Source organism: Passer domesticus, chromosome 3 (genome assembly GCF_036417665.1).
Source record: "Passer domesticus isolate bPasDom1 chromosome 3, bPasDom1.hap1, whole genome shotgun sequence".
Classification (NCBI taxonomy): Eukaryota; Metazoa; Chordata; class Aves; order Passeriformes; family Passeridae; genus Passer; species Passer domesticus.
In genome coordinates this window covers 179,118-205,171 of record NC_087476.1, presented here as the reverse complement: position 1 = coordinate 205,171, position 26,054 = coordinate 179,118, and the positions used below count along the sequence as shown (strand labels likewise).

The following is a 26,054-nucleotide window of genomic DNA, read 5'->3' as shown; positions in this document are numbered from 1 at the left end:
CCTGGTCACCTCCAGTGCTGGCTCTGGCCTGGCTGTCACAGGGGCCCCAGGATGGTCAGACAAGGGTGCCTGAGGTCCAGGGGGACCCCCTGGCAGCAATGGGGTCTGCTGCCCACAGAGCTTCTGGCTCCCTGGAATCCTGGGGCAGGTGGGACAGCTGCAGGCTGCGGGGGAAAGAGGGACTGGGAGAAAGAACAAGTGTGGGAAATGCACATAAAAAGGCACCAACTGTGAAAAGAAAAGAAATAATGGATCACCACAGCGTGCTCTTCTCTTCCAGTGGGCTCTTTCTGCTACACCGGGAGAGCCCACCTGTATAGCCCACACCCTTCCATCAGTGTTTTACAGCCCATGGCTTTGCTCCTGCCAGAGCAGGTATTGACAGCCCTTGTCCGAGCTGTGCATCAGGGAGGAGCTGCCTCTTGACACACCTTGACAGAAGGTGCAGTTCTGTGGGTGCTATGGGCAGGTGAGCTCAGAGGCGTGCCTGGTACCCCTATCCCTTGAGCAGACACAAACTTTCTCCAGAGGCTCATGTCTGCTCTGTGTGAGACAGTTCAGAAGAGCCATCCTGGGCAAACTGGGAGCCACAGGCCAAAACCCTGCAGTGATCCAGGACCACAGGGACAAATGTTCTCCTCCCCACCCCACCTTCCTCATTCCCCCCTCCAGGAAAGAACCAAGGACCAAGACCACACCTATATTTTCTGGTCTTTTAGTTTGAAAAAAGTATTGATTGAAAGTGTACAACTGAACACGGCGTGGCTGCAGCACCACCGCCAGATTGTTTCACAAAAAAAAAACAGAAAGGGCCTTAAATAATCGGGTGCAGATTAAAAAAACCTCAACAGTGAAAAAGTTCTTCCCTCCAAACAGAAATTCACAGGCACAGAAATGGCAACAACCACATGGAGACAATGGGGGGACATCCTCCTCCTCAGCAGACTGCGGTGCAGCGCTCCCGGGCGCGGCTCATCCTGGCTCCCTCTTTGGAATGGTTACGGATGAACAGTGCGACATGCCCTTGCTAACCAGACCCGCCCCACCCCCCGACCAGGACACGGACAAACAAGGCCTCTGCTAAGGCTAAAAAAAGGACAAGACCTGCAGTCTTGAGTTCAGCATGGGTAAGAAACGAGAGTCTGGTGAGCACAGCCCAGTCCCCAGGTGGGCCCTGCTACTCCAGTTTGGCCTTCTTGGTGCTGTCCCCACCGTTCTCCTCTGCTGGTGCTGCTGCCTCCCCCAGTTTCCGCTTCCCACTCTCAGCGGGTGGGTGTGTGTTACGGGGTTTGAAGCTGATAATGATGCAGGTCATGTTATCGCAGCCGGTGCCATCCCCTGAGGTGTCTGGAGCCAAGCACTGATCCAGCAGCTGGGGAGGGACAGGGCAAGTCAGCAGAGAGAACAGACACACACTGGGACACCACCCTGAGGCACTGGGCCCGTTCCAGCACCTGACAGTGGTCAGGGACAGTGGCCAGGCCAGATCTGTGCAGCAGGAGTCAAATGCTGTTCCCACTGGACAAGGGACAGAGATGGCCTTGGCAGCCCCAGGTTTCTGAATGTGAGCAGAAACTCGTTTGGCTGGACAGCACCCCTGCGGTCAGACACTGGCTGGAGTGCCCAGGGAACCCATCTGAGGGAGTGGGAGGGCAGAGCCAGGCACTGAGCCGGGATGCAGGAATGCCACATTGCTGGAGGGACAGAGCTCCCCCTCTTACCTCTTCTACGATGGAGGAGAGTGGCCGCAGCACTCCATTCTCATCCTTTTGGGTGATCTTCGACTGGATGAAATCCACCACTTCCTGGCTGCTCATCACGTTCCTGCAGAGCAGAGAGGTCAGGAAGGTAGGCAAAGGGAGCACACATGCCATAGTGTCCAACAGGCCTTCCTCAGGCTCAGCTCTGGAGAAAGGCTGGAGCAGTGATGCCCCAGAGGCACAGCAGCTCCCTCACCACTCACCAGATTCCATCACAGGCAATGACCATGAAGTCGTGGTCATCGTTTATTGTCAGCATTTTGATGTCAGGCAAGGCAGAGATCATTTGCTCTTCTGGAGGGAGGTTCTTGTTCCGCTTGTAGAAGTGATCCCCTGTGTGGGGAGGAAGATGTCTGGGCACAGGCAGTGCTGTGCCCTGCCACAGGGCATTCCCAGTGGGATCAGTGAGTGCTCCCACAACCTGGAATCAGGCTGTGGGCCACAAAGCAGAGGAATCATTGCAGGTTCCAGGTGAAAGCTCTGGCAAGCCCAGGGAAGAGGGGTCTTGGCCAGCTCAGCCTGTCCTTACTGCAAACCAAGTGCCCCTTCCCCACCTCCTAGGGCCAACTAATACCAGGCCAACGGCACACAGCACCCGTCACCTCTGAAGAGGCTGGGGCTGCCCCATCCCTGGAACTGTGTAAGGCCAGGCTGGATGGGCCCTGGAACAACCTGTTCTAATGAAGGTGTTCCTGCCCATGGCTGTGGCTGGAAGTGGTTGAGCTTTAAGGTCCCTCTTCCCATCCAAACCACCCCATGGTTCATTTTATGATTTAAAGTTCCCTTGAGAAAACTGGCCCTCAGCTCTGACTAGCAGCTTATCAGGAATCATCCTATGAAGGGACTTCCAGGGCCACCACAAAATAGCAGGTGGGAATGCCAGTGTCTCCCTAGACAAACACCTTATTTCTGCCCTAGAGGTGTGGTTTATATCTTTACACCAAGATAATGATTTCAGTGGTTTGGGTCCTTCTGTAGACACTCAGATAAATAAATGGGCTCAAACTAACATGAAGCCAGGTCCCCAGGAAGCAACACACCAAGATTCCTCAATAACCCAGTAAGCAGGAAAAGTCCCATTCCAGAGGCAGCAGTCTGGTTTTGGGACAGTTTACATGAGGTGGTTTCTGACAACCCAGCTGCTGGCACGCCAGCCTGGGATGTGTCAGATGCTGCTTTCCACTGATGTCCAACTGTTTCATGGCTATTTTCTCCAATTAGGCTGAAATCTCCCATCCAACATGGAAGAGGTTTCACTCATCTCATTAAAAACTGTTCCACAACCTCAGTGACTGGCAGTGCTGTCAGTGTGGCTCTCCTGAGGCCAGGCCTGCCAGTGTCCCCCCTCCCTGCTTACCGATGGCCCTGGAGAGGTTGAGGCCGCCGTTCACCCTTCCGTCCATGGTGACCTTGCCCCCAGCATTCTTTATCCTGGCCAGCTCCACCTCATCCTCTGGCTTGTGGTCGTAGGACATGTCGACGGCCTTGCCGCCCTCCGACACGACGCAGCGCGAGTCCCCGGCGTTGGCCACGATCAGCTGCTTGCCCCGGATGAGCGCCACCACAGCCGTGGTCCCGCTGTCTGAGCCAGGCTGCAGGAGACAATTCTGGTGAGATTTCTCTCTCTATCTCCCTGCCAGGTCATTAAGGGAACCAGCACCAGCTGCACAGCCCCAGCAGCGTCCCAGATCCCAGGGTGCTGCACCCCACCCCGTAAGCACACACGGAGCAGTGGAGAAGGCTTGAGGGAAATGGGAAACACCAGGAGTGCATTCACTGAGGGGCAGGGCTAGGCAACACCTCCATCCCAGTCTCATGCAGAGTGGTGGGTCGGGGTTCTGTGGCACTCCGGGTCTGTACCCTCTACTCTAATGTACCAATTCCAACCCCAACCCAGCTTGAGCACATTCTCACTTCAAATCAGGACGTTTCCCCAAAGGGAGAAATTGACACCTTGGAAGCCACATTCCCTTCTCCTGACCCCCTGGGTCCCTGGCCTGCCTGACTGCACCATCATGGGCTGAAGAGCTGCAGCCCTGCCCGGTGAGGAGTCATGCTATGCCATGGAGCAGTGGTGCCAGCAGAGCCCTTCTGCTCCTGCCCTCACTCTCCTCCACAGAGCTTTCCAAGCACCTCACACCCAGAGCAGGATCAGCCTCTTAGATCTCACCCTGCCATCCAGACCCAGGCCCATCCCTCAGCTTCTGCACAAACTCAAGCTGTCAGCAGCTCCCTCAGCCCTAGGAGAGTGCACAGGGTGTTCTGTCCCCACCCAAACAGGAACAACCTCTAGTTGAGTCTCCCAAATGCCCCTGGCTCCATGCTAAACTGCAGAACACAAAACTAGGGTGTGCACCTCCTCTTTCCCCTCCATGCCCGGTAACAACATTTCCTCCTCTTCATCCTCATCCTCCTCTGCTTCTTCAGTGTCATCTTCATCATCTTCATTCTCTGCCTCTTCACTGCTGTAACCGTCCTCGTCCTCACTACATTCCTACAAGAAAGGAGAGATACCACAGGAGTCACACAGGACCCTTGGTGCTGTCCCCCCGCTGGTCCCTCCATCCTGGGGACCAATGGTCAGTTCCCCCAGAGGTGTGAGGTGACCTGCCACGTGTCCCCCACACTTGATGGCTACAGCCAGAGCAGCTGGTATCACTACAGCAGTGGATGAAGGGATGGTGCATGCAGCAGGACCAGGGGCTATCAACTATGGCTGCTGCAGGATGAGGGTGTGTCCTTCAGGGTTAGCTCAATAATCCCAAACATTCCCATGGGATGGCCTCAAAGGATCAGCCTGAAACACCTGCTCCTAGGAACACACCTAGGATGAGCCAGAGGCTCGTCTCAAGTACCACCATAAGCAATGCATTCTGCCCAGCCAGAAGGCCACTCTGTTCCAGTGCTGTTTCCTACCTCACTGTCTTCCTCCTCTTCCTCAACCTCATCTGACTCATCCTCACTGTCCTCAAAAAATTTGGATTTGGTTGTGCGCTGGGGCTTTCCCGTAGAGGAGCAGGAGGGCCCGGCCTCCCCAGTAGAAGAGGTGACGGCCTCGTCACCTTTGCCTAGTTCAGGCTTCTGCAGAGCAGGGCTGTTGCCTCCAGCGCTGGCTTTGTCTGAGGTGGAGGAAATACCCGTGATTTCTTCGTCTGGCTTCCCATTCTTCCTCTCCTTGTGGTCGGGAAGCTCCCCTGGGTCAGCCTCTCCATTCATATTTGACTCCCCATCATGCTGCTTGCCTGTCCCCTCCACAGCATTATCCCCAGCTGCAGCTACAGACTTGGCTTTGAGGTTCTTGGTGCAGTTTTGTCCATAACGTGTGAGAAGCTCCTCAATGGTCATTGTGGCTTCTTCGTGCAGAAGAGCAGCTTCCTCATTATCCACTGCAAATGGAAGAGGGAGGGGACAAGGACAGAGAGCGTGAGAGAGCAGAACACCCAGCACATTGTGTCCTGTGCTGAGCTGCCCCAGCTGAGGCTGCTGCTGGCAAGAGTCCCAGCAGTGCTCCCCAGGCTGACTCTGAGCCAGGCCTGTGCCCTCACACAGCTCCAGATGCTACAGGTGAGCAGGATGGGAACAGCAAGGCCACACTTCTGACCACAGCAGAGCCTGCCAATGCCCCCAGTGCCCCAGAGCCACCCCAGTGCCATTCTTCCTGGCAACCTGACAGCACCACAGAGTATTTACATCAGGCATGGGGGCTGCTGGTAGCACAGTGTGCACGTCAGGTGTGTGGCCAGAGGGTAAAGCCTCACTTGCCCAAGCACAAGCTCCTTGGGAGCTGCAGGGAAGCAGAGCCACCACTTCCATGTGCAGGTTTGGTCATTAATGCTGCAGCTAGGAACAAGAGAACATCTGAAACACCCCAGGGATGCCCACCAGCTGCCATCTGGACAGATGCAACACGTGAGAGCACAGCTTTGGCCATCTCCCAGGTGGGACCAGACAAAGTGGCATGACTTTCCCCAGTGACCATGGGCCAAACACCACTGACATCCCCTTGCATACAGTTTGCTTTGCTATTTAATCCCAAAAGGAAAACAAATACAGATAGCCCAAATGCTCCTAAAAATACAGAACAAAAAGAAAGAAAACTCAACCACCCACCCACCCTCTTAATCCCTGGAGTGAAAAAAAAAACAAAAAAAACCACCAACAAATTCAGCATTTCCAGATTACATATTGTTCAAGGTGACAGGATCACACTGCATCTATCTCAAGGCTGGTCACAAGGTACTCAGTGGGAGCAGCACAGGATTCCACCCCAGGAAACACCTCCTGGGCTGGCAGCCACTTGCTTCTTTGTGGGAAGAACTGCTGAAAAGACCAGGATCTGCTTCAATCCTATCTGCACTTGGTGGCTGCCACCAGCCAGAGGGAGCTGAGCACTGCACACCATATCATTTCCCTCCCACAACTGAGTCCAGCTCAGAATTCCTGACATATCCTGGAACCCTGAAACCCATGAAGGAATCCCTATAGAAAATGGTGACAGGATGTTTTGTTATCCATAGCATTAAGCTTGCAAATGGATAAAGGTTCCCCCTCTAGCATCAGCCCAAAGCCATGGACAATGCTAAGGGGCAGTAGCTCAAGTCAGCCAAAATTTAACTGAGAAACTGGGACAGAAAACCTTGTGCCCAAGGAGACTTGACCCTGCTGCTCTACATCCCTGTCCTGGAGCTGCAGCCTTGTCTGTTCAGTGGCACCTGACTTACCATCATCTTCATCAGCAACTTTCTCCTTCTCATCTTCATCGTCCTGTGGCCGCCCAGCCATTTGAGAGAGCTCCTTAATCACCTCCTCTGTGGTGAGCTTGGCATCAATGGCCAAGAATGCATCTTCCAGGGCCTGTGTGTAAACACAGACATGAGTGGGCAGCTGCTCCTGCCCTACAGGATGCCTGCCTGCCATGCTGTGCAATCCAGTCTCTTCCAGCTTGCACACTGTAACTAATCACAGCACGGCTGTACCTATAGGCTTCTCCTGATCCAACACCCTGCTCCAGCAGGGACACCCAGGACTATGCCCAGACAGGTTCTGGACAGCTCTGAGAATGGAGACTCCATCACCTCCCTGGACAACCCACACCCAACTGGGTACTGCCACAAGGGCTTTCCTCTGTGTTGGCACTCAGTCCAGAGCAGAGCTGGCTCCTTACCTTTTGCAATTTGCCTTCCTTGTAGGCCTTCTGGTCTTTGATGATCTCAGGGAGGTACTTGGCACAGTACAGGGCAACTTCTTCTCCTGAAAAAGAGCAGAAACTATTTAAAGAGGCTGCTCCTTCGAGACAAAGCCTGCTCTTGAGCAGCTGAATTCCTGAGGTAAATCCTGGGACACAAGCCAGAGCTGCTCCAGACACAGAACAGTGACACAGCAGCTGAGTGTGGGGATCCTGCTTACACCTTCCCAGCAGGATGTGCAGATGGCCCTGGCAAACCTCACAGCTCCAAACCACCAGGTTTGGCCAAAGCTGTGAACTTCCTGACAGGGAGCTTAGGCTGACTCTTTAGGTCTAGCATACCTGGAAATCTTGAATTTCACATGTCAGTGAAAGCAGAAGGAAAGGGAAGCTTTTGCTCACTGTAGGTTCTATTGGAGCATTACCAATGTGCAGTGAGCACATAAAAAGTGTTCTGTCTCCTAGTGTGTGTTCCAGACCAAGGGCAACGAGATCCCAGAGACTGAGATGAACCTCTCAGGATATAGGGCAGTCACTTGGTACAGGAAAGAGCACAGCACGATAAACAGCAGCCAGAACACTGTGCCGAGAGCACAGGGGATAATCAGTACTGAGAGACAGCTCAAGTCAAGTGCTCATCCTAGAACAGCTGAGAGATTTTTAAAAGCCAGAAACTCCCCCAGATGGTAAGTAATGGTGTCAGGTATGGCTAGGGCATGGGGGCATTTGTTTAGATCCCTAACGTGCTATTAAGAGAGAAGGAAGAGTAAACATTGAGGGAAGATGAATTTCTGTAGTTTATCTTGATCAGGGCAAGAAAGAGTAGCATGAGTTGTAAGAGATCACACTAGTCATTGAGGTTTTTACAAGAGCAAAGAACAGTGTAGGACACAGGAACATGGATGTGGCTCACACCTCACAAAGAAGAAAAATTATAACCAGAAACTGAGAAACAAATGAAATGACTGCACAGAAAGAGGGAGAGGAGCAGGCCAAAGCTGCAGGCAGGTGGAGGGTCCCACTGCAGGGTCCAGGAACATCCTGAGACTGTGCTGGACCAATCATTCCCTGCCATTGTACAAAGAAGTAGCAGTGTGGGTGGCAGGGCACAGCAAGCCAGAGCCTACCTGCACCTGGGGCTTTCCTGTAGGTACAACCAGAGCCACATGGGCTCCTTTCCTTTGGGCTACAGGAGGGTTTCCCACAGGATGGAGCAGCCACACAAGTACTGATCTTCCTGCTGCACATCCCAAATTCCCTGCCCTCCTCTGAGCCCAACAGAGACTGTGCAGGCAGCTGGGCATCAGGATGAGCTGTGCAGGCAGGAGCAAAGCTCTGTGAAGGAATGGGGAGCAAGGGAAGTGAAAAGAAAGCAGCAGCCAGCCATCAGCAGAGGGAACATAGTGGGAAGCAGAAAAGTGGGGAGATTGGGAGAAAGACAAACAAGGACTTTTCCAATGTACCTGCAAAGAATAGATCAAGTGGCCATTGAGAACACAAACAGCCAAATGGCTGTTGCTACACAGTGCTGCAAAGCATTCCATGGTACAGGGAACAAAGAGACTGGCTCTGACCTGGGAACACTGGAGAGGACCTCTGACAAGGGCCTAGAATGCCAGGACAAGGGGGAATGGCTCCACATTGAGAGAGGGCAGTGTTAGATGGGATATTAGGAAGAAAGTCTTGCCTGTGAGGGTTGTGATGCCTTGGCCATTCTATGTTTTCTCCAAAAACACTTCTTGGAGGGAGGTGAAAATCTGTTAGTTGTCTCCATGAGATGGAAGCTGAAGGACAGTGATGTCCTCAGTGCAGACCCCAAGTGCCAGCTGAGGTTCAAGGTCAGCATTTGAATAACAGATCTCTTGGTCAAACACTACTAATCTCTGCAGGGCCAGCAAAGATCAGGAACCAACACCAGCCTCTAACAGGGACAGCACAGAAGAGAGTGTGATGTGGGTCAGGCAGACTGATCTTGGGAAGCAGCACAGTGACCTGCAGCTGCTAGCAGACACAAATCCCCTCTGACTTGCTCTGTCCATTACTGCCCCAACCCTTCCAGCCCCATGGTGGGTGCCAAGAAAGGACTGCTGTGGTTTAACCCCAGGGGGCAACTAAGCACCACCCAGCCAGGTGCCCACCTCTCGTGGAGCTGGGGAATGGACTGGAAGAGTAAAAGGCAGGAAGCCCTAGAGTTGAGAGAAGTTTAAAACAATAATAATAATAATTTTTTTTAATAGTGAAAAGGAAAATAGCAAAGAGAGAGGAATCAACCTCAAGACAGATGAGCAATGCAAGATATATGTCAGTGAAGACACGTTCTTAAAATAAAGGCACAAGTAGACAGCAATAGGGACTGAGCAAACACTCCCTGCCCCTCACTCAAGGGGCAGAGTCCCCAAATATCATCCTCCGGAATCTGGGGGTGGGGAGGCCAGAGCACATAAAAAAAGAAGCTGGGGAAGGAAAAAACTGGCCCAGCAGCACCTTTCAAACACTGGAAGGTTTGTCCACAAGAGGGAAACCTAAAAGAAAAACTGATCAATGAAATGGAAAATGCTAATATGTAAAAAAAAATCCCACAAACTCACCCTTTTTCAAATAACACAATAATAAAAACTTTTCCCAACCTGTCTGGAGCAGGAAGCTTACTGGAGTGTTTCAGGCTGAGAGATGAGCAAGGTATATAAGGGAAGCTAAATTCAGTTTCTGTACTGCCAGCTAATAAATCTTAGCAAGGTTCCCACCCAAAAACTTACATGGGAGAGACCTGAGAAATTGCTTCAAACTTAAGAACTACTGCATCAATAAAATCACACAATAGTAGGGGATGGCCAAAAGCTGTTTTTCTAATTCAGATTCAACTATATCCATGTCCTTCCTGATATGGTTTGTCCAGGGAGAGCTGTAGAGATTTAATAACTAAAAAACTAAAATACAAGTTAGAAACTCATGCCAGTGCTTTGCCATCCCATGCCTTTCACTAATCTTTCCTATTGTATTTAAGAACCCCAAACACGATACTTAATGTCCCATACTAACAGGGATGTCATGAGTCTCCAAAGCCTCTCTAAAACCCAACACATGGGTGTAAGGCCTTGGCAGCTGAGACACCAACACCCTGAGCTCGGAGGAGAGCAGATGGTTTGATACTCTTCATTCTTGACCCATTCTTGGTAGATGCTCCTTATCTTTATTTTTGCCTGACACACACACAGAGTTTCTGAGGTGAGTAGCTCCTGATCCCTACATCCCAGTTGCTTGTCACTCCCTGTCTCCCAGCAGCAACTCACCATCCCCACGTTCTCAAAGATACCCTTCAGGATATCAGTGACTGCTCCACATGGGTCTCTGCACACTCTAAGGTGAAGTTCAGGAAAAAAGTAATTTCAGGATATGAAATACATTCTCCAGAGTGAGATGACCTCTTTGGAAGAGCTACATCTGCAGCAGTGACAGTCACAAACTGGACACTGTTACAGAGCCAGTGAACAGGAGGAAACAGGCAGCTCAGTTCATCTACTGCACACAGATTTTCAAAGAGCTTTGAAACAAACCATCAAACATTTTCCATACTAAGCTGCAACAAGAAAAGCAGGGAGGTTACACTGCAGCAGTTTTCAAAATGGGGGATGGCCACTGGGACAGCTCCTTGAAAAGCTATGTTGTTCAACATCTACATAAATTAGCAGAAAAGAGGTCAGTAAACCATGATGGATCATTCAGGATGATCAAAATTAAAATAAATTGCAAGGATCTTGACAGGATCTTTAACAGCAAGATCTTGAGCTCTTACATTACATTGGCAGAGCAAATTCTGTAATAATATTAGCAATAATGTTTAATAGCAATATTCAGTCATACAAGCAGACAGAAGCTTTGGACTCCTCTTGACTGCAATAAAAAAGACACTGAATTCAAAACTAAAAGTGAAAAGTACTACCAGAATGATTATTCACTCATTCCTTGTGTCATGGATACTGCAGTGAAATTATCAGGCAGCAGATTTAACCATATCTTTTTCAAATAATGATTCTATGCAAAATGCACAGTGTAAACAATCACCAAGCACAGAAACCTTCTTAAAATGCAGTTAGACAAATTTGTGAAGAGTTAGCTCATCCAGAAGACTCCACCATGTCTCCAGGATGGAATGGCTGCAACCTCCAGTTTAAGAAAGTCTTACAGGGAATAGATCTGTCTGTTTTGATTTTTACTCTTTCCTTGGACCACTAGAACACAATGCCTAGAATAAATCTCAGGTGATGTTTCTTACCACTTTTTCTTCTGTGACTCTCCTGCCCAGCTTATCCACCATAAAAACAGCCATTCTCAAAAGGTATAAAAGATGGAATACAAATCTGATTTCAATTTCAGATCAAACCCTGACTTTCCTCCTAGGACTCCTAAGAGTTCAGAACCTCTGCTGATGGTATCTATGAAGAAAATGCTTCCATCAAGGAGCAGAGTTCCTAGCAACAGATGGATGCCCCAGACAGCCCTGAGGAGTCACACTGAGGGACAGGACAGAGCAGAGTGGACGCAGTTACCTCCGTGTCCATCGTAGACAGAGAACATGGCTGTTTCACTGTCCAGCTCGGGAATGCAGTTGTGGGCATCCTGAAAGAGAGAGCAAAGGCCTGAAATGAAAGGGATTGCATTAGACCCACAGAAAACCATAGGAACACAAATTTGTTTGGGTTGGAAAAGGCCTCTGAGACCACTGCGCCCAACCATTGCCCCAGCACTGCCAACCCAGAGTGCTGTCCCATGCCCCTGAAGTGCCACATCCACACTGCTTTTAAACCCCTCTAGGACTCCACTGCTGCCCTGGCCAGCCTGTGCCAGGGCTGGAAAAACCTTTCCATGAAGAAATTGCTCACAAGTTAACCTGAACCTACCCTGGCACAGCTTGAGACTGCTTTCTCTTCTCCTGTCCACTGTTTCCTGGGAGACAAGCGTGACCCCCACCTGGCTGCACCCTCCCATCAAGGAGGTGCAGAGAGTGAGAAAGTCCCCCTGATCCTCCTTTTCTCCAGGCTGAACCTTTCCCAGCTCCCTCAGCCACTCCTCAGACTCCTGCTCCAGGCCCTTCCCCAGCTCCATTGCCATCCCTGGGCAAAGCACAAGGCTCAACACCAGCATGAGCCATGGACAGAGCACAGCCCTTCTCTCCAAAAGGTCTCTGTGGAGCAGCCAGCTTGGAGGAAGGCATCCCTGTGATTTTTACAGCCTGAACTCCTTCCCCCATGGGCAAGCAAACCCACCTTGGCTATTGCAATGCAGAGCCTGGAACAGACGGCCAGGCTGAACCTTTCTCCTAGGCCCTTCCCTGCCCAGCTTACCCCCAGACATTCCTTCAATCCAGCCCTCACCCCCTGACACATCCCACACTCTGGTCAGGAAGAACATGTATCCTGTAATACGTTCAACAATATGATCTTTTCTGTGGTCCATCACCTTCAGTGTGCTACAACTGCCCCAAAACACTGTGCTCACTCCAAGACAGCAGTCTCAAATATCTGGATGTGTCCATGCTGCCAGCAAGATTCCAAAATTTACACACACAGGGAACTAGATCACAGCCCAGCAACCACTGAGCTCTAATGCTTTTTTAGGTATGACTTCTTGGATAAGGTCTCTTCGCTCTCCAGAGTTCCAGTTTTCTGTAAAAATATAACTTTGTTCCTTGCTCAGGGAACAGGAACAGTGAGGTTCTGGGTTTATGTAGCACTCTTTGCAATGGAACTGCTAGCACTGGGATGAAAAGAGCTTCTGAACAGGCAAGTGACCACCTGAGTTCAAACCAGTAATGACTGGTAATGCAGGAAATTTCCCCAACCCTCACTGGAGAGAGCAAATGAAAACGGAGATAAACCAAGAAGCAGCATTTTAGTGCTCACTTTTCTAAGCATTCACAGAAGCCAGTGAGACAGTAACTGGGGTAAGCCCCAGGTGACCAAACAGCAGTGTAATTACAGAGATGCAAATGCTGCTGTGGAGGAAACCCAGCACCAAGGGCACCAAGAGCAGTCCGTGCTGCCCTTGCTGAGCCCCTCGGAGCCTGTCCTGATCTGTCCCCTCACTGAGCCCCACCCGAGGGGCAGACGGCAGGGCTGGCACAGCAGGGCAGGGCTCAGGTCTGTCCCGCTCCAGCAGCAGGGCTGGTGGCTCTGCCCGCGGGGCACAGCCAGGTCCTGGCACTGCCAGCACCACCAGCACAGCTCTGAAGCCTCCACGTGCTGCCAGAGCAGCTGCAGCCCAGCCCGGCCCTCCCACTGGGATATCTGTGCTGGAAGAGCCCACAAAGGTTCCAAAAGTCTGCTCCTGCTGCCCCGGGAGCCCTCACTCTCCCCAGCCACCTGAGCTGTTACTCCAACAGTGGTGAAGAACTGTGTCTGAAACATCAAACACCCAATTCTGCTGAAATGAGCAAGGAAATAAACAAACTGAGCGCTCATTTAACAAATCTCCATATTTTGAACCAAACTCTCAGTTTTTGCAGCGAGGGCTTTTGTTCTAAGCCTGGGAAAGGAGTGCAGCTGCAAACTGGGGCCGTTGGTGTCTCACTGGGGGGGTACTGTCAGAGCAGGAGCCAAGAGTTTGGAGAAGCCCCAGCCAAGCACATCCTGTGCCTCCCACTATATCCCAGAGCACTCCTCTGGACCATAAAACTGACTTCAGCCCTTTTCTTTGCTGCTCCTGGTACCTAATACAATTTGGTTTTGTATCCTTATCCTTGGGGTCCCTCATCTGCCCCAAACATTTCCCGACTCCCAGAGTAACCTCTCTAATATGTTACTAAGCTACAGTATTTCTTCAGAGCCCTGTACACCCGCCTCACCTGAAGGCTCCTAAAACCCAAGCACAATGTGACAAAAAGCTCCTTTACACCCAAAATACCGGTGTCTTACCAGGTACACTCCGACTGGCTTCACCAACACACACAGAACCACAGCATTAAGCACAAACACTTGCTCAGGACTTTCTTCAAGCCTTGTAGAAGAGCAAAAGTGCAACTGAACAGGAAGAGAGTGAAAAAACAAAACAAGGCAAGAGAGAGCAGAACACAGAGTGCTGGAATGCAAGAAAACTGACTGCTCAGCTGTGTGTAAAACACACATTTCGCTCCTATCAGGCAATCTGCAGCAGGTTCAACTCCTGCCACCTGCTTGTTTCTTGGGACAACTCAACTAAACCACGTGCACACTGATAGCCTCAGTGCTGCCTCCACCAGCACGGAGAAACCAGAGATGCTGGGCAGTGCAGAACCCACAACTGCAGCTGGGGGCCTCGCCCAGCCCCTGCACAGGTACCAGCCACAGCCCCCGGTGAGTGAAGGTAGAGCCCTGTCCCAGCTGTGGGAGGGCTGAGTGAATCCACCACACCCTAAAAACCAGGGTCACTCTGCCCTCCCTCACCCCAGCCTGGGCCCTGACACACCCAGCTCTGTGCAGAGGGACACTGACCCCCTGAACACCCCAGCTCTGTGCAGAGGGACACTGACCCCCTGAACACCCCAGCTCTGTGCAGAGGGACACTGACCCCCTCACACACCCAGCTCTGTGCAGAGGGACACTGACCCCCTGACACACCCAGCTCTGTGCAGAGGGACACGGACCCCCTGAACACCCAGCCCTGTGCAGAGGGACACTGACCCCCTGAACACCCAGCTCTGTGCAGAGGGACACTGACCCCCTGACACACCCAGCTCTGTGCAGAGGGACACTGACCCCCTGACACAGACCCAGCTCTGTGCAGAGGGACACTGACCCCCTGAACACCCCAGCTCTGTGCAGAGGGACACTGACCCCCTGAACACCCAGCTCTGTGCAGAGGGACACTGACCCCCTGAACACCCCAGCTCTGTGCAGAGGGACACTGACCCCCTGACACACCCCAGCCCTGTGCAGAGGGACACTGACCCCCTGAACACCCCAGCTCTGTGCAGAGGGACACTGACCCCCTGAACACCCCAGCTCTGTGCAGAGGGACACTGACCCCCTGAACACCCAGCTCTGTGCAGAGGGACACTGACCCCCTGAACACCCAGCTCTGTGCAGAGGGACACTGACCGCCTCACACCCCCAGCCCTGTGCAGAGGGACACTGACCCCCTGAACACCCCCAGCTCTGTGCAGAGGGACACTGACCCCCTGACACACCCAGCTCTGTGCAGAGGGACACTGACCCCCTGACACACCCAGCTCTGTGCAGAGGGACACTGACCCCCTGAACACCCAGCTCTGTGCAGAGGGATACTGACCCCCTGAACACCCAGCTCTGTGCAGAGGGACACTGACCCCCTGAACACCCAGCTCTGTGCAGAGGGACACTGACCCCCTGAACACCCAGCTCTGTGCAGAGGGACACTGACCCCCTGAACACCCCCAGCTCTGTGCAGAGGGACACTGACCCCCTGAACACCCAGCTCTGTGCAGAGGGCTGCCAGAGCTGCTTACACACGTTAATCCCTTTGAGGTCACTCTCAGTGCTCCAGCAATGTCCCTGTGCCACGGGCAAGGCCCAGCTCAGACCCTGCCAAACAGCTCCACACACATCCTCTGAGTGAATCTCAGGAGCCCATGCACCAGTTCTGCATCTTCCTGAGAACCAGAGCCCAGGGGTGCTCACAGAGAGGAGGAAGCACCTCTGGTCACTGGTTTGTCACCTGCATGATTGCTGCTGCAGTCCAAGAGACAGTGACGTGTCTGACAAAACAGCTTATGGACCTAGAGCAGCAAAAACTCAATGCCTGACAGCTGAACGGGACAACCTCCCCAAACCAGCCTCAGGGCTAGGAAGCAAACGCTGAGAGGTGTACCTGGGGTGGCTGCACGGACCAGGATGAATCCTAAGTGAATTCAGCTGTTAGCTGGCTGCCCAGGAGGGAAAACAAAGCAGCACATTACAGCACTCACAGAGGGCCTTAAGCTCACAGACCCGCGGGGCCAGCAGCCCCACACTGCCCTCACACCAGCCAAGAGCTCCAAGGGCACTTCCTGCACTGGGGGGACACGGGCAAACACCTGGATCCTCAGCCAGGTGTGGGTGTGGGCAGCTCATCTGCCCACGAGGAGCCCAGCAAAGCCAGGACTGGCAACAGGAGGCTGAGAGCAGCCATAAGAAATCTTCCTACAGATTTTACTACAAATAAATAAAAATAGGGAGGAAGCACAGCAAGACATCTGACACTTCATTTCGGGGAAGAAAATCAGGCATTTCTCCCTGAGAATTTCCCACTTGCTTTCACCCAAACTCTCCTTCCCTTCGTTTTTTACCCCGAATTCCTCATTTCCCGCAGGGATTTACCCAGCCGCACGTGTCCCCCACCGCACGGGGGGACTCCCCACGCAGGAGCCGGAACACGCGGCTGCCGTGTGGGATTCGGGCAAGGCTGGGCGGCACCGGGAGAGGCAAGGTGCCCCTCCCGGCCTCGCCCGGGAGGGCCGGGGTGCCCGAGAGCCCCCGCACCTCCTCGCCTGGTGTGGACGCCGCCGCGCCGCCAGCCTCAGCCCCTCACCTCCATGGAGACGCGCCATCCCTGCATGGCGCTGAACCCGAAGTGCAGCGGGCGCGGCCCGAGCCCGGCGCCGTCCCCGGAGCTCTTCACCGTGTTGGGCTGCGACAAGTAGGCGCCCATTGCGGCCGCGGCGGCCTCGGTCGGCGGCGACCGGACCGGAGCGGGGGGCGCGGGCGGACTGCGGAGGCGGCGGGACCTCGCACCGGCGGGCGGCGACCGGAAGTCGCGCGGCCGGAAGCTCGGCGGCCGGAAGCGCCAACCATAGAGGCGCGGCTAGAGCGGCACCGCGGCCCGCTCCGCCCCGGGACTACCTACACGGCCCGCAGGTGGCTTCGACCTGCCCCGAGGCTTCTCCGGGGGAACAGCGGGCTTGGGACCGGCGATGTCGCCGCCAGCCGGAGCCGCTCGCACAGACAAAGCTGCGCACGCTCACAACTACCGGAATTATTGCCCTGCCCCTCTGTATGAGGGGCCCTCGCGCACACAGCACCTTATATAGGCTGAGTCACGCCCACCGGCCAATCAGCGACCCTGAGCGCCCCCTCTCGCTATCTCATTGGCTGTTGCGCGAGGCTGCCCCGCCCCATTCACGATCTTTCACGGCCCTTCGCGCAGGGCGCCCCCTGTCGTGTGACGCACCGCGGAGCCCCGCCCGCCGGCCATTGGCGGGTGCTGACGCGCCGCTCGCGGCGCTGATTGGCTGCGGCAGAGGCCCCACCCCGCACGGCGCGTTACGCAGCGCGGCGGTTGCGGCGGGGACGTGCTCGGGACCGGGAGGTGCTGCGGGCCCGGTAAGTGCGCGGCTCCCACCCCTCGGCCCCCGCCTCGCCCCGGGACCCGCTAGCTCGGGCGCCGCTGGCAGGCCCGGGGCGCGGCCCCGGCTGACAGGCCCGGCGGGCGCGGCCCGGTCCGGCCCGGTGGGCCCGGCCCGGCCTGGCGCCCCGCCGCGCCTCACGGACCGCGCCTCTGCCGCAGGGGGTGCGACCGCAGCATGTCGGAGGGCGAGTCCAAGCAGGTGCCCAGCAGCGGCTCCGACCCCAAGCCGGAGCCCGCCTCGTCTGGGCCGGGGATGACCTCGGTGTCTGCGCCGGTGACTTCCGCGGCGCCCCCAGAGGAGGAGGAGGAGGAGAGCGAGGACGAGTCCGAGATCCTGGAGGAGTCGCCGTGCGGCCGCTGGCAGAAGCGGCGCGAGGAGGTCAGTGCCGGGAGCCGGTTCCCGGAGCTGGGCTGCGGCGGAGCCCGGGCGGGGCCCGGCGGGCGCTTGTCCCGCTTTCCCCCCCAATCCCCGGTCCTCCTGCCACCTGTTCCCGGGACAACGGGGCCCCGCCGGGGGGCTCCGTGGCGCTCCCGGGAGGCGGGGAGGTGCGTGGCCCTTCTCCTGCCTGCCGGCTGCCGTTCCTCGGCGCGGAGCAGTGATGAGTGCCCTGCCGCAGGCCGCTGTGACGGCCAGCTGCTGCCGCTGTGCGCTGGGGAGTGGCTCCGGCTCTCCCGGTGCGCGTCGCGTTCCGCAGATCCTTCTGTCTGGGAGCGGTGAAGAGCAGTGACTGGGCAGTTCTTGGTGTTCTCCCTGCTGCCCAGGTGGCTGGTTACCTGAGCCGGTTAGCCGGGCTCCTCAGCTTTGAGTGCTTGCTTTGCTTTGTCGTCTGCAATCAGGATAGAGCACAGTCAGCTCACACAGGCTTGCTCCTTGGCCTGTCCTGCCCTACCCACCCTCAGTCAGGACAGAGCACAGTTAGCTCACACAGGCTTGTTCCTTGGCCTGTCCTGCCCTACCCACCCTCAGTGCCTGTGCTGGCAGCGTGCTGTGTCAAGGCACGAGGAGATTAGATCGTGGTGTTTGGGACCTATCCTTTTTTCCGCTCGTTGCTGGGCTCTGTTTTTCTTCCTGGGGGCTGTCTGCACGAACTGGTTTCTGCCCTGTGCTGGCACAGTGCCTCTCCCCTGGCTGGGCAGGCTGTGCAGCCCTGGCAGGTGCTGACAGCCAGACAAGTGCTGCTCCAGCACTGCTGCAGCACAAATGCTGATGGGGCTTTTCTCAGCCAGCTCCGGGGCTGAGCACAGGGGTTTGTCTGCTTTGTCCAGCACTGCAAAAAGGGCAGTGCAAACCCCAGTGGTGCTGAGGGAGTCGTTTGTTCTGATGTAAATTTGGAGGTCAGAGTAAAGTCAGGGATTCCCTGCAGTTCTTCACCTTTGCTGAGAGCTGTCGTGGTTTGGTTTAATGTGAGCCAAACGCTGGCATGGTGTGGTCAGAATGTGCCTTTTCTAGTGTGGCTCTGCAGATTGGTTACAAATGTAGCTTTAACAGCAGGGGAAAAACGTTTCCTTTTTCTCTTTTTTAAGGAAGTGTGAATGTCTGGTTCTGTCCTTCTCAATATATTCTGTACCTGAAGTGCTTTATCTCTTGCTCTGTGCTGAAGGGGCACATGCTGGAGAACAAAGCTGGTTTGTTTGTGCTGTGTTTTCAGTGTGTTTTATTTGGTGCTGATCATTCTGACACAAAGAGACACAGGGTTTTCTGTGCTCTCCTACACCACAAGTAACATTTGGGAGGCTCTAGTGTATTCTTTGGGTTTCAGTCCCCCCTCAGCAGACAAATTAAATTAATTGACATTTTGGCATGGCTAAATGATTGTCTCACGGCGTCAGGTTGCCACTGTGGAGGTCAGAGTTCTCTGTATCACCACAGGCTGAGGGATGGGCGTCGGGGCCACAGAACACATCCTTGTTGAGTGATCTGGGTGAGCTGGGGGCTGCTCCTGCTGAAGCCTTCACTCTTGCACAGACTTGTGTCTGACAGGAAGCAGCCTCGGCTGCAGCCTGGCGTGTCTCTAGATTTCACATGTGAATTTGTGTCTCAGTGAGCCCCCAGCTTGTGCAGAGGCTTTTGTTGCCTGAACTGCATGACAGCAGACTCTCTTTGCTGTCACAGTCACTGGGCTGATCTCTCTTGCTGCAGGTGTCCCAGCCTGGAGTTTATTTGGTGTAGCAGCTGTGCTGAGTGTCCCAGGGCAGAGTGCCCTTTTTCCCGGGGAGGTGTGACAGCTCAGCCTGCTCTGGTTATTCCTGTCTGTGCAGTGTGTTAACAGGCTCTTACTCACCACTGCTCTCAGGGAGATGGGTTACTCTGTGGAAAAAGCATTTGCCGACCTTTTCCCAGTGATGCAATCCCTATCTTTTATTATGGCACTATCAGCTGGATGTGGGATGAGGTGGCACCGTGGAAACAATGAGACATGAGAATCTGAGAGGAATGGGTGCACACACATGGTTGAGACAATGTGTTCTGCCTGGTACTTCCCATGTGTGACATTCTTTCCTGCTTGTCCCGAGTGCGTGTTCTGGGTGTAAGCTTTGAAATGTAATGGCCTCGCTTTTTTATTTAAAAAGATTGTTTTACCATCCGTGAGCGATGCACTCGCTGCAGCAGAGGTGGAGCTGTGCAGACAGTGCAGGGAGGGGCGGGCTGGCTCTGCGCCGGGGCTGTCGGTGCCTGCTCATCGAAACGAGCGGCTTTCGGCGGGACGGTGCCCGCGCCGCCGGTCCCGGAACGGTCGCGGGGGGCAGGACGGCCTGCGCCGGTCGTGCCGTCCCCGCGCGCCCTGGCTGCCTGCTCCCGACTCGGGTAAAGCGGCCTCAGGCCTCCCTAGCGCCCCGCGGCCCGACCGGGACCGGGACCAGAACCAGAACCGGGGCCGGTCCCGGGACACCGCGGGGCGGGGCCGGGCGGCCAGGGCGGGGCCCGCGGCTGGGCCTCGCCAACCAATGGCAGGCGGCGCGCAGCGTTACATCACCGCCGGCGGCTTCCATTGGCTGCGGCTCGCTGTGGCCACGCCCCGAGGCGGCCGCACCCTCGGGGCTGCGCCGGGCTCGGGGAGGGGACCCCGGGCAGGGGACCCCGGGCAGCGCCGGGCGGAGCTGAGCCGTGCCCGCTAGCCAAAATACACCGGGTCACGAGGGGAATGCTGCTGGGGACAGGAGCGGGTGAGCGCCGCCCTGCAGAAAGGGACCACGGGGACCCGGTGCTGGGCGGCAGCATCTCGGCTGGAGCGAGCATGTGCCCTAGAATCGAGAGGGTAAACCTCGTCCAGGCGGGAGCAGGATGGACGGCACAGAGCCCCATCCTGGGGGTGTTGCACCCAGCAGAACCAGATGTTCATGAGAGGGGATACTCCCTCTATAGGTCTTCTCCCTGGGATCCAGGGCCAGGACACCAGGGGACGGCTCCAAGCTTCATCTGGGGAAGCTCAGGCTGGACAAGAGGCAGCATTTCCTTACCCAGAGGGTCACACCTGCCCCAGGCTTCCTGGAGAGGTGGTCGGTGCCCCAGGCTTGTCCATGTTTGAGGCATTTGGACAATGCCCAATTGCTGTGACATGAGCCAGCCCTGGTTGGGTTGAACAGTGGAACCAGGAAACCTGTGGAGATCCCTTCCAGCTGGCTATTCTGTATTATATTCCTGCTTAAATTTCAGATGTAAAAAAGGATTGAGTGTTGAGTTCACTGATTGTAATTCTTCCTATAAACAGGGAGCTTCTGTAGTGCAAAGAGTGTAATTCCCATGAAAGTTCAGAGTAGTTTTAATAAAATCAAATGCTTCTGTGACATTTTGAACTAGGAACCCTTTTTTTAGCAAGATAGAAAATGCTTACGTTCCCCAAATTCCATTTTTTGTGGAACATGGAGAAGTACCTGTGGTTCCTGCAATGTTGTGGACTGTGCTGCTTTCCTCCCAGAGCTGGAATTTCCTTCTATGGCACTGGAATTGTGCCCACATCCCTGGTTGCTCTGCTGACCAGCACACAGGAGAGGCTTTACAGAGTATCTGGTCCTGTGGCTGAAGCACAGGGCAAGGCCCACAGCGTGAGGGCAGGGTGGTCACAGGGCTGGTGGGGTCTCCTGTGCTCTCCTGGCTCTCTTCTGCTTGCTCTGCCTGATAACCCTACCCCTCTGTTTCTGCTGTCCTGCTGTGACAGGACATTTCCATTTCATTCTTGCAGCAGCATGCATGCATAACTTGCTTTTCTTGGGTTGTCTAGGTATCTTGAAAATTATCTGCTGTGCCTCCTAGGAATAGAAACTTCCTAATGGAGCAGGATTGCAGCACCGCATTAGCAGGTCAGGTTTAGCCTCCTGAAACTGAGAGCAGTGCCTGCTATCCCTGCTGGAAGCTACATGGATGACACATAACTGTAGGAAGAGTTGTGCACTGCTGCAGCAGAATCTTTATTTTCAGCCCAGCGTTGTGGCGTTTGGCTTGGCAAGCTCGTGTGAGTAGGAGAGGCTCAGCCCTTCCTAGACGGCCATGTCCTTGGGTTTGCTGTGTGTCAGGGCTGTCTGTTCACCAAGTTTCTCTCTGTACATCCTCTGGGAGGAGAACACCGTGTGGCTGTGTAAGCCAAGGCTTTTTAAGAAGTGCTTTGTTGACACCTTTGTGGTGTGCTTCAGAGAGAAGGAATGCGTGTCGTGTGTGTGGGCACAGGCAGGTTCCCTTTTCGGGGTGTGTGTGAGCGTGTCTGTCGGGGTGAAGAGGGCAGAGGCCCAGCAGGCCTGGGGCTGGCTGCCTGCTCTGTGGGCTCGTCACAAGGCACAGCCTGCTCAGGGTGGTGCTGCTCTCATCCAGTGCTGCTGCGCTCTTCAGCCTGGCACGCAGAGCAGAAGAGGCAGAAAATGGGAGACTGAGTGCTGATCTGTCCTTCAATATCTTTACATTTCCCAGAGAATATGCCAGGCTGCTCAAGAGCAGTGGGAGAGTGTTGTGCTGTTCTTGCAGCCCTGCTCGTGTCCTGTCCATCATCTGTGAACTTGTCCCCTGCTGTCCTGCACCACGGCAGGAACAGGGGTTGGGCACCTGTCCCACGGACTCTGAAGTGTTGAGGGGGATTTTTGGGGTGGCTGGAGGGGACGTTTCAGTTCCTGATGACCTTGTGGCCGATTGTTGCTCTGTGGCTCATGTGTTACTAACTCATTTGCGGATCAGCTGCTGGACTTTCCCCTGCTGCATTTTCCTTGTTCTGCCCCACTTCAGTGACTGCTGAGATCAAGATGTTCCTTTCTGCCTTATCTTTCGCCACATGCCTCATGTGTCGGTGTGGCTGTGCCTGCAGTGGTTGAATAATTCTTGTTTTTCTGTCTGGGGTTTTTCACCCTGTGATGAAAGCTGCAGCCCTTGACAGCTTCCTTTACAGTGGCGTGCAGACTCTGACAGCATCATGGGTGGAGTTCCCTGTGGCCCTGGGTGTCAGGTCAGGAGCAGAACTTGGGGAGCAGAGTTTGAGACAGTGTGCACCTGTGAGTCCAGTCTTGCTGTTCTTCACTGGATACTGGAAGTTCAGAAAATTCATTTAGGCAGCACACTGCCATTAGTTTGCTTCTCTTTTTCCTGTGGAAGATCTGTCTGCCATTTGGATTGGCACTCCTCAGCTGTTGATGGCTGGATGTTACAGTTGGATTTCAGTGCTCAGGCTTACAGATGCTCTCGATCTATGCTGGAACTGTCCAATGTTAAGAAAAGAGCTGTGATTCGTGAGAAACTGAGGTCAGAGAGATAGGAACTGAAACACTGGGTCTACTGCATCTTTATCTCTTTGTTGTCTTCTCACTTCTAGGGGGAGTCTCAGTTGCTTGAATCATTTTTCATTTGAAGGCAGTTGGTGACTTTTGTACTTCTGGATTTACATTTTTTCAAGGGGACAGAGTGCCGGATTCTTGGAGAAAAAATGCTAACAGACTGAGTGTTTGGATTCTGCGATGCTGGGGCCTGATTTTTCTCAGCCTCTGTTGTGACTGGAAAGAAACTTGCTGAGGTAGTAGAAGATAAGCACCAGTCCTCCAAGCAAGCTGGCACTTAGAGGGCTGCCAGCTCCCTGGCAGGCTTTGACAATGGATCTGGTTTTATTCCAGTTGGTGGAGAAAACTAATGCCATGCTGTAGTTTTTATAGCATTCCTTGGAAGGTGTTAAGAAGGGAGTATGTAAAGACTTTTAACATTTTTATTGGCTCATGCGGGGGCTCCCTTAAAGAAATGAACCCTTGGGATGTGCCAGAATGAGCTGAGGGGCACTTCAGGGTGCAGAGGGTTTTGTCACAACCCCTTTGTGTCCTTGCTCACAGGCTGTGGCAGACAGCTGGCACTCACTCCTTGCAGCAGTGGCTGGAGCAAGGGTGGCTGGCTGCTGCTCTCCAGGGCTCCTGGGAGGCTGGAGGTGCTGGGCTGCCTGCAGCTGGGGGATGGAGTTCCCTCTGCATTCCTTACAGAGCTGTTCTAAAAATGCCATGGTCTGCAGCAGCACCAAAGCCTGCTGTCTTGAGAGGCCCAGGCAGCCATGGTGGTATCCTGACAGCTGCCACAGCTTTGGGAGAGGCTTCCTGCTGGGCCAGCAGAGGGGAGAGGCTGTGTGCTGGCTCTGACTCCAGATCCTGCCTGCAGGGAGGCTGCCTGGCAAATCCTGACAGACAGAGGCACAGCCAGACGTGGGATAGCCGTGAAAGCATAGTGATCTTCAAGCATCCCGTGGTGGCATGGATGGCAGGAAAGCTGTATCCCATTTCTCTTTATCAGTGCTCAGGAAAAATCCCATTTCAGGTGTCTAGTACCTTTCTCCCAGGCCCTCTGTCTCTGCAGAATCCGACCCCAAGACCTCTTGTCCCAGCTCTCTGTCTCGTGAAGGCTGCTTGCAGATGTGTGTGCTTGCCTGTGCACATACACAGAGATTGAGAAGCACATGGCACAGAAAATAGTTTGAAAAATAGTTAATAAAAAGACAGTGCAGGTGATGGTGACAAGGCTATGGGCTTGACTTGACACTTATCTTGATCATTCTTTTTGCGTACTTTTGGAAGTTCCCTCAAACATCCCACGAATAGTGTACCCAAATACTCTTATTCCATTTCAAAATTACCGATTATCTCACCTTGCAGCCATTTTTATTTCTGACATCTTATGCAGTCAGCTTTGCCATTTATAGATGTGTGTCAAGATCAGATGTTCATCATCTCGTTTAAAATATAATGTTTGCTCACCTCATTGCCTGCTTTCTTCAGTGTTACCAGAAAACATGAAATAATCACTTTTTATTAGTGTTTCATGTGGCTTCAGGAGTTGTTTCCAAGACTGGTACTTCCACAGTATACAAATTTTTATGGCATTTTCTGTTCAGGGTACTGATCTTTCAACACCTTCTGTGTGATTGGTGTTGTTCAGAGTTACCTGCAGTGATTTGAACATCTCTCTGCCAAGTGAAAGTACCACAGAAGAACAGGATGGGCTATAGTAGACAGGGAGTAGCTTACATGGAGTTTGTCCTGTCTGGTTTTCCCTCTCTCCTTGGAGTTTCACATTGCTGGCACTCATTCCCAATGCAGTTACCAGAACCTTCCTGATGAACTGTCTGAATGGGCTTATTTATAGATTTATGGGGTTTCTTCCACACTCCCTTATTTATTTTGCTGTGCTGCTTCTGTTTCCCTTTGGGAGTTAGGGATGAAGAATCATTGCCTCTTCCTCCTGCCACAGACCAGCTCAGTATGACTGAGCTCTTGGACTCCACTGGATTGCTTGTTTGTTTTGAAGCACCAAATGAAACTGAGCATTCGTCCCTTTGGTCTTGCATTAGGGAATTTGTATTCATTTCTAGTATCCATTAAATAGGTGGAATGATGCCTCTTTCCCTCTGGGATACTTAGCACTGGTGGGGCTGCACCTCAGATCCTGGGGGCAGCTCTGGGCCCCTCCCAGCAGGAGAGATATTGAGGGGCTGGAGGTGTCCAGAGAAGGGAACAGAGCTGGGGAAGGGGATAAAGCACCAGGAGGGGCTGAGGGAGCTGGGAAGGGAATGGAGCCCCAGGAGAGGCTGAGGGAGCTGGCAAGGGAATGGAGCCCCAGGAGAGGCTGAGGGAGCTGGGAAGGGAATGGAGCCCCAGGAGAGGCTGAGGGAGCTGGGAAGGGAATGGAGCCCCAGGAGAGGCTGAGGGGGCTGGGAAGGGAATGGAGCCCCAGGAGAGGCTGAGGGGGCTGGGAAGGGAATGGAGCCCCAGGAGGGGCTGAGGGAGCTGGGGAGGGAATGGAGCCCCAGCAGAGGCTGAGGGAGCTGGGAAGGGGCTCAGCCTGGAGAAAAGGAGGCGCAAGGGAGGGCCTTCTTACTCTCAACAACTCCCTGACAAGAGGGGACAGCCAGGTGAGGGTCGGGCTCTGCTGCCAGGGAACAGGGACAGGACAAGGGGAAATGACTTCAGGATGGGCCAAAGGAGGTCCAGGTTGGGTATTAAGGAAAACTCCTTCCTTAAAGATACGTCTAGCCTTGGCACAGGCTGACCAGGGCAGGGGTGCGGTCCCCATCCCTGGAGGAATTTAAAAGCAGTGTGGATGTGGCACTGTGCAGGATGGGTCAGTGGTGGCCTTGGCAGTGCTGGGGGAGTGCTGGACTCGATGATCTGAGACTGCTTTTCCAATCTCAGTGACTGTATCCAGAGCAGTGCTGTTTCTATTCAAAGTATCTTGGCTCCTGTAATAACTTTTCTGTTTTTGTAAACTGCTGAACTACTGCCTGGGGAGTTTCCTGGTGGGAATTTGTAGTTAGGTCTGTCCTGCAGCA

The 26,054-nt window shown here is 53.9% G+C and overlaps 2 protein-coding genes across 3 annotated transcripts in view; one reads left to right on the top strand and one right to left on the bottom strand.

Annotated features, from left to right (window-relative positions):
• Nucleotides 1-699: 699 nt before the first annotated feature.
• On the bottom strand, nt 700-16,739 carry PPM1G (protein phosphatase, Mg2+/Mn2+ dependent 1G). Its single transcript, XM_064411359.1, has 10 exons — nt 16,465-16,739; nt 11,493-11,562; nt 6,925-7,010; nt 6,482-6,614; nt 4,677-5,146; nt 4,117-4,254; nt 3,118-3,352; nt 1,964-2,093; nt 1,722-1,824; nt 700-1,372 (listed from the first exon to the last, which is right to left on the bottom strand). Exons 1-10 carry the CDS (start codon nt 16,582-16,584, stop codon nt 1,178-1,180), a joined length of 1,680 nt encoding a protein of 559 aa, XP_064267429.1. The 5' UTR covers nt 16,585-16,739; the 3' UTR covers nt 700-1,177.
• Nucleotides 16,740-17,099: 360 nt separating this feature from the next.
• NRBP1 (nuclear receptor binding protein 1) overlaps nt 17,100-26,054 on the top strand; it is a 35,526-nt gene continuing 26,571 nt past the window's right edge. For both annotated transcript variants that reach the window (XM_064411362.1, XM_064411360.1), the window contains exons 1-2: nt 17,100-17,255; nt 17,440-17,659. In XM_064411362.1, the coding sequence (XP_064267432.1) occupies nt 17,456-17,659 (204 nt within the window). In that variant the 5' untranslated portion in view covers nt 17,100-17,255; nt 17,440-17,455. The remainder of the gene's footprint in view (nt 17,256-17,439; nt 17,660-26,054) is intronic.

Coding starts and splice junctions, on each gene's coding strand:
- PPM1G (XM_064411359.1), bottom strand. CDS start 16,584: ATGGGCGCCTACTTGTCGCAGCCCAACACGGTGAAGAGCTCCGGGGAC. Junction 7,011..11,492: donor TGTCTACGATGGACACGGAG/GTAACTGCGTCC, acceptor GCTCTTTTTCAG/GAGAAGAAGTTGCCCTGTAC. Junction 3,353..4,116: donor GCATGGAGGGGAAAGAGGAG/GTGCACACCCTA, acceptor TGTCTCCTGCAG/CCTGGCTCAGACAGCGGGAC.